Source organism: Cupressus sempervirens, chromosome 9, assembly GCF_028749045.1.
Source record: "Cupressus sempervirens isolate cs-2001-9-10 chromosome 9, ASM2874904v1, whole genome shotgun sequence".
In the NCBI taxonomy this organism is placed as follows: domain Eukaryota; kingdom Viridiplantae; phylum Streptophyta; class Pinopsida; order Cupressales; family Cupressaceae; genus Cupressus; species Cupressus sempervirens.
Genome location: NC_143126.1, coordinates 510,014,811 through 510,022,900, shown reverse-complemented (window position 1 = coordinate 510,022,900; position 8,090 = coordinate 510,014,811). Strand labels below are relative to the sequence as shown.

The following is an 8,090-nucleotide window of genomic DNA, read 5'->3' as shown; positions in this document are numbered from 1 at the left end:
GAAGAAAATATACAATTTACCCTAGCAAAATTAGAATTGAACAATGTAAAAATAGAAATTAATATTAAGAAATATATTTAAAAATAAAATATTTTAAAATTTAGTACATTCAATTGTAAAATTAATTGATATAATTCCCGATATGCATGAGAACATTAATTCCCTTTCTATATATAAAAATATTGTTAATACATCTAATGTAATGCATTAAACATGAAGGTGCAATTATTTGGCAACACCTCTTTAAAAATTAAAAACACTGACTTTAGGGTTTCAGGTAAACCCTAGAAATAAATCTGCTTCCGATTCAGCAAAGGTTCTTTGTGATACGATTTTGAAATTACAGGCGGAGGAGCGGAGATGGGTAAGTTTTCATTGCACCCATCTTTGTTGTATATGTTCTGGGGTTTCTCCTGTACGTCATTTTATGCTGCAGTTTTATGAGACATTTTCAAGTTTCTTCTGTTTTATTTTTTCAGGTTTTTAGTTTACTTAGCCGTAAAATTAATGTATTTTGTAAATGTGTAAGCAGATTCAGAGATCATGTTATGTATCCACATATCTAAAATGTAATTGTTTGGAAGTAATTCTTTAATTTGCCTGTTTTACATCTGCTTGTGTGGTTGGATTATCTATGCTGAGATGCATGGGAACCTAATGGTATCCGTTTCACAAGGCAGAATGCTTGATTTACCAAAGCCTTAGATTTGTTTCTGTAGTCCCCTTTTCTCGATTCTTTTGATTTTTGATTCTGTTATATTGAGGATTTAATCTTCTTGAAGGAAATCTAGATTTGTTAAATTAACGATGAAGACTAAGAAGGGTTTTTTATTGTGTTTAGTGGCTTATCGAGTATTCGGTTGATGAGAAAATAATCATTGCATTTGATAGAGTTAGATCATTTAATGAGTTTGATAGCTTTATTTAATTATATTTTGTTGTTTCATTATATATTATATTCTTGGTTTCTTCCCAGAGTGTCTGAAGTTGTCTACTGTATACTGAAAGTAATGAAAATGTAATGGCGGGCTGTGTTTAGGGGCTTATAAGTACGTTGAGGAGCTATGGAAGAAGAAACAATCGGATGTGATGAGGTTCTTGCAGAGGGTGAGATGCTGGGAATATCGGCAACTTCCTGGGATAGTTAGGGTGAACAGGCCCACAAGGCCTGATAAGGCTCGACGTCTTGGTTACAAGGCCAAGCAGGCAAGTTTCTGTGAATTCATACACAAGACTTGAATTTAAAATACAAAGTGGTTTTACTTAATGCAATATTAATCTGGAATGCTCGAAAGTACTCTTATATTTAGAGAGTATACTGGTTTATATACAATGAATGAAATAAATGGAAATACTTCATGATAATTATAAGGTCATGATTATTTATTGCTATTGTTCTCAAATATGCAAACACATAGCATAAGTTTTACAATGTTGAAGAAGATCATTTCTATGTAGATATGATTATGATTTATAACTTCTTATGACTTTAATTCCTATATAGAATTTAAAACATAAGACATCACTAGAAGTAGTATTTAGTACCATGAAAGGCCACATGATAATGCCGTCAACACATTTTTAATATGCACTTGTTTATGACCTGTGTTAACTAAGCATAAGATGCAATGTTTAGATAATCAGCTTTCCGGGATTATTTAAACTCATTTTCCATTCGGTCTATTAGACTGATTATTGCTTTTACTATGTAGTCTTGTTTTAACCACACATTGCTTTCAATATGAAAAGCTTCCATCAACTGTCATCTACGTCTGAGAAGTCCCGCTTCAGATCATAGATTTGATTTACAGTTTTGAGTATTCTTGTGGGTGTTGCACTTGCAGAGAAATGACATAGCTCTCTACGAAGGGGAGTTTTTGAGAAGGAAGAATAGAGCAACTTCCGTATCATTCGTTGATCAAATGTCAGTAAACACTTAGAGATTTCAAAAGTAAAATCTGATGCCACCTCACCTGCTGCCAATTCCTGCTTAATGTAACATTTAACTATACATATCTAGGGCACTGCAAATCAATATTAGCCCGAAGGAGAGGTTTTTTCCTAAAATATTTGAGAAACTGTTGAAGATGGTGAGAAGTTGACACACCAAGGAGAACTTTTCAAGTTTTGAGAAACGATGAGAAGTTGAATCTCCAGGAAACAACGTATTCGAGGATGATTTTTAATGATTCTGCAACTGACCATTTGACAACTAAACCTTCAATATTTCCAGAAGATGCTGGAAAAACACATCTTTCAGTGTGTGCAGCAGATGTTGGAAAAATGATTAAACTAGTCTGCAATTTTAATAAATTGTCAAAACATTTTATTTAAGTTTGTTTAGCTATGAATGGTCTGATTCAATAGATTCTGAACTGGAATCCTCCATTTTGACATTTCAAGATTGGAATAATAGTTTTTTGAATTTCATAGCTCAGGAGTATATCTGCTTTAAAGTCAGCTAAGTTGCTTGTCAGCATTGTACCATCAAAATGCATCAACCTCTTTCTCTGATTTACAAGTCTGATTTAAGTTTATTTTACAAGACACACCTTCAAGACGCATAATTTATCATTGAGCACCACATCAATGAGTAAGTTAACATCCATCATGTGACACAAGATGACACTAAAAGTACAACTATATTCATCTAATCCAACTTGCATCTGCATCATCTCTACCATATGCAAATACATGATCTTCTTTAGTTGTCCATGGTTTGCCCTTGCAGCAACTCCATGTCGAACTATTAATATTGAAGAAAAATACAGAGAGAGCCAAATGTTCATGTTTATGCCTTTCTCATTCTATTGCTTGCCTAATATAATATTTATCCATTAATTTTCCATCCACTTCCTTATCTTAATATGGCTGCTAGACATACGCTCATGGAGGTCATATCTTAACATATGATTATCCATCATATTTTAATATATGATTATACATTATACTTCTCTAGTCTTTCAAAGGCTTCACCATGTCTTTTGTTAAGCCTGTTAACACACATGATTATTTTTGATAGAACATGTGAGATGTAAGTGCTCTTTCCCATAATGTTGTCAATGTTCAAAATGAATACATAGGTGTTCCTTAATAAGATAAAGACTGCTTAGAACTGAGTAGAAAAGCATGAGTGGTATATAGAATTTACCAAAATGTATCCATATAGATCAGGTATGAGCTAGAGTGCCATATAGATTAGGGTTGAGGATATAACACTTTCCAACCTTTGACTTGTATAACTATGCTCTACTATGAATAAGCCATTAGTTAGACCCATACAATATAGATAAAATTCATAAAACATGTCACTAAAATAGAGCTTGTATGTGCAAATGTATCATTGGCTGCTTGCTTCATGAGGAACTTATTGCCTTCTCCAATGTTGCAACATTAGATAGAGGATTTTTCAAGTCTGAGCAATTCAAGAATATTCTATGGTAGAGAGTTATTGTTGAACCTCCCTCACCCATCTTGTGAGTTAGAGTCTTAAGCCTCCTATTCTTTTAATTGTGTTTATTTGTGCTAAATCTAAAAATTGAAGTTCATGATTAGGAAAAGAGAAGGTTTCCTAGAGTAGCTTTGCGAATAGTTCTAGTGATTCCAACCTCAAACTTATCTCAAATAAAGTGCCTTTTAAGCGCTTTAGTGATTTCCATGTTTTCGGTAATGAGGATTGTGTTTCCTACACGCTTGGGAAGATGACAGAGTAGTTGATACCGTCTGGTTGCCCACTCAACAAAATCTCAACCTAGAATTTCTTGTACCGCCTCCAGGACTTCATCCCCTTGGATGATCTTTTTCATTGTAGTTTTAATGTCTCTTATGTCATTTCTTGAACCATTGAGTCCAAACATGACAATTTGATTTAGCTAGATCCAAAGAACCTAAAAAAATTATAGGCTCGGATTCTCGCGAAATAGTGTCAATGTGTGGAATTCCTTGGGACAGACTTGACACAACATCAATAGGTTCAAAAGGAGATAGTATGCTCAAGTTATGTGTAGTCAAAGGTTCAGTCAAGCAAGCAAATCATGTGGTAAAAAAACAAAAAATTGACCACCTCAAATTGGTAAATATTAATGCCAAGTTGTGGTGGTCGTTGTGTTGATTCCTGAACTATACATTCTGTTTCAGAAACAGTCTGTATGTGAAAGTAATGGCTGGTCAAAGTTACCCAGGAAAAGGGTTGATTGGATGGCATTAGTAGCCTAGTCAGCATCTTAGTGATATTTGAAAGTGACATGTAGCATTTGTACAAATGATGCAGTAGCACATGTTGCATGGTGACACGACAAGGCAGAGTGACGTAGCAATGTATACAATTCTCCCATATGGATATAATGTGTGTCCATTTGTAATCCAATAACTTGGTGCCACATGCCATGTAGGGTGGCAGTATCATTTTAGATTTGTTTAAGCAAAATTTGTTAGTAAGGTTCAAACATTAAACCGCTCGTTTCCTACATTTCCTCCTCATCACTAAGATACGCATTAATCATAGGATTGTTTTAGACAATAATTAGCTTTGTTGTTAAAAACAAATGGTAAACTATTAAAATGGCGAAGTCTTGACTGACCACCTACTACTTTCCCTCTCAACCATTGTGTCATGCCCCTTTTACGAGACGAGTCTTGCTAGGTATTTATTTTGTTATGATCCATGGTAAGCCGAGTACATAGGGGCCTGAGCTCCCCCTCCCATTATGCAAAAAAATGAAATGAATGAATTAAACCCATAAGCCCAATATTTGAAGATTTTTATTTGTTTTAAAAATCATACGGTCCAATATTTTAAAAGGTAGGTTGTTTTTGGAAGATTTATTGTTGCAATGGAAAGATATATAGGTAATTTTCCAAATGATTTGGATTTAGGTCAAACTGGAGAAAAATTATGTAAGGGGGAAGTTTTTGGTTTGTTAGAGGAAAGAGTTTGAATGCTTTTCAAGAAATAATTTAAGTGTGAGAATTTCGGAGGAGAACATTTGCAAGGTGTACTATACACCAAAATTGTAAAAGTGAGATATTGCAGCTTTGGAGCTTTGATATTGTAACAAGGCATTTTAATTGTTTGACAATATTAATAAAGCATTTCCTGAATTTAGAAGTGGGCTTGAAGATATAAGTCCTCAAGGACGAACTCCATTATCAAATCGGTTGTTGCATTTCCTTATTCTCTTTAAGTTCTTTGATTCAATTGTGGGTTTGAAAGGTAAAGTTTTCGTTGTTAATGATTTAAAGTGCTTCTACTTCCAAAATTCCTGTTGTTCACGAAGATAATATGTGAACTGTTTCATATAAAAGTGATTTCTAAGAACACTAAGAAGATGCTTTCATAGAGTGGGTCCCAATCTCACTCAACAAATTTGTAGAAGACAAATCTTTGTGCGAGTTACACTTGTTTGAACTTGATGGTGATTTAGCATGTCTAGGCTTTGAATCTTGGCAACTGGCTACAAGTGCACAACAATGGAGGTCTCTCTGATGGTGCCAAGATATGCACTTTTATACAACAAGCCTTTGTCGATCTTTGACCAGGTCATGCCCACTTTGTACACTATTAACAACATGTGCCTCTTGTACTATGCCTTTTCAGATTTCTCAATGTAGTGGTCTTTCCTATGTTTTATACAGATTCGTTTTAGGTTTCATTAATAAAAAAGTGAAAAATTGTGTTGAAAAATTCAACCAACATTGGAATTGGTTTTTGGATTTGACACATTCATTGTGGAATTAATTGAGTACCCCTGCACCATTTCATATTTGCCTCTCATTCAGATTTTTTTAATTTAATAAATTAGGAATATCGGTTCCTTGATCTTAATGACAAGGTTTCTAAAGTCTCCCTCTTAACAAATTTTGTTAGATTTTCTTTAGTTTGGATCCTCAACCTGGACCTTGTGGTTTATGCCTTTTTTCACATGTATTATACTTTTTTGTTAGAAGTCACAAGTTGAAATAGACTAGTCCTCTGATGTGCCTATATAGTTGCAAATTTGAAGTCTTTTTACCTTATCGTGTTTTTAATGGCCATTTATTCACAGGTGAGATCTAGCTGCTTTTGTTGCTTGATTGTGATCTCTAGTAATTTTGAGCCGAAATAGGTGAGCATCTAGGTTATGACGGGTAAATCGTGGTCTGACATATGAAAGCTATATCTAAGATGTTGAATTTGATTGTGAATTATAAGAAAACTAACTAAAGTAATGTGGGCATTAGATCTGGTGATGAAGGTGGTGACTAGGGTTACTGTACTCTCTTGAAGTGGTAACATAATGAATTAATATGCTAAGCCTCAGTATAATTTAAGTGATTTGGTTTCCTATCACCAGCCTTTGCCTTCTGTCTGTTGTTGCTTCTAGAGTGGAGTTAAATTGATGCAGGTAGAGTACACATTTGAATCGGCTAGTGTGATCTGGTGTATAATTAATATGAATGTAGCACAACTAGATGTGTGTTGAACATCCTACTTTTGTGTGTTTGAATGTAATTTTTGTAATGCCCCTGTATTTTTAACCGATAAACACATACCACTTCTTGACTGACTTTTAGGAAAGATGTGCAGGGTTTTGTCATTTACCGTGTGAGAGTTAGGCGTGGAGGCAGGAAAAGGCCTGTTCCCAAAGGTATTGTTTATGGCAAACCAACCAACCAAGGTATCACACAGCTCAAGTTCCAGCGTAACTTGAGATCTGTGGCAGAGGAACGAGCTGGTCGGAAGCTTGGTGGACTAAGAGTATTGAACTCTTACTGGATCAATCAGGTATTGTGACATGCTTATGAACAATTAATATTGGGATACATGATTTAATCTCTCCTGTCTTTAAGGCTATTTCTTTCTGTGTCACCAAATTTATACTTCACCTTTAATTTATAGTATGCTTAGTATTTTGTTTTCAGTTTGTGAGTTATTTTGAGTGTTGATATGCCTAATTTTGATAATGTTTTTGCAACACAGGACTCAACCTACAAATATTTTGAAATAATTCTTGTTGATGAAGCACACAAGACTATCCGAAATGATCCTAGAATAAACTGGATATGCAATCCTGTTCACAAGCACAGGGAACTTCGAGGACTTACATCTGCTGGGAAGAAGTACAGGGGTCTCCGAGGAAGAGGACACCTCTTCCACAAGAATCAGCCTTCTAGGCGTGCTACTTGGAAGAGAAACAACAGTCTTTCTCTTCGACGTTATCGATAGGTTGCAGGGCCCTTGATAGGTGATTATTCGGAAATTTCGTGATATCCACATTTCTATTTTTGCAATTGTTGAGACAAATGATGTCGATGTTTTTGTAAAACTCAGTTTTCAGTTTTTTCTCAACAAACAATTTAATGGGATTACTTTCAAGAACAAATTTATTTTATTTTCTGATATTTTTTATAGGATTTTTTAATGCAACATTAGTCTGGTTCTACTGTTTGTTTTATTTTGTGCAAAGTTGTGTTATGTGTTCAAATTTCTTTTCATCCATGCATTCAAGACTGGAGGGAGGTAATGACTAAATCTTTATTATTATTCCCATGTTTCTCTTGCAAGGAACCTCAAAAATTTACCCTGCAGCCACTCTTTATGCATTTACTATATATATTAGACATCAACTCTAGATTAAACCTTAAAATGAAAATTTCATTGGAATTTTTTTGTCAAAACTTATGGGAGCCTTCATTTGCCCTTGTGCTGCATCTAAGGATGATCCAACACACACTTCTTCAACACACATGACTTGCCTATAGCAATTTTTGGAACTCCAATGGTTGGGGATGACAAACTTTCCCTGGGGCATTTTTGCGATATAAAGGACCAGCGATCAAATATGCCAATCCCAACTTACAAGACCCTTGACTGATGTTTGCCAAGCATTATAGGGGCCACCCAATGAGTTGACTTTGAGTTGTATAACATGACTTCAATATAGCACAAACGTCAACTTCTTCATGTTACACATTTTAAAGAGAACATTATAAGAGAGAAGGTTTATTGGAGGACAAATTATCTTCATGTAAGTAAGTTTTGATGATGTCTCTTATATCCAAGTTGTAATCACTTAAAATGGCGCTAGTTCAAATATTCTCCACCATAATTA

The 8,090-nt window shown here is 34.6% G+C and overlaps 1 protein-coding gene across 1 annotated transcript; it reads left to right on the top strand.

Moving 5' to 3' along the window:
- Positions 1-323: 323 nt before the first annotated feature.
- Positions 324-7,361, top strand: LOC149539586 (large ribosomal subunit protein eL15z). The gene is made up of 4 exons (XM_089800818.1): positions 324-364; positions 1,040-1,206; positions 6,566-6,763; positions 6,959-7,361. The coding sequence occupies exons 1-4, from the start codon at positions 361-363 to the stop codon at positions 7,202-7,204; spliced, it is 615 nt and encodes a 204-aa protein (XP_089656944.1). The 5' UTR covers positions 324-360; the 3' UTR covers positions 7,205-7,361.
- Positions 7,362-8,090: the final 729 nt, after the last annotated feature.

Coding starts and splice junctions, on each gene's coding strand:
- LOC149539586 (XM_089800818.1), top strand. Junction 1,207..6,565: donor TTGGTTACAAGGCCAAGCAG/GCAAGTTTCTGT, acceptor AAAGATGTGCAG/GGTTTTGTCATTTACCGTGT. Junction 6,764..6,958: donor ACTCTTACTGGATCAATCAG/GTATTGTGACAT, acceptor TTTGCAACACAG/GACTCAACCTACAAATATTT.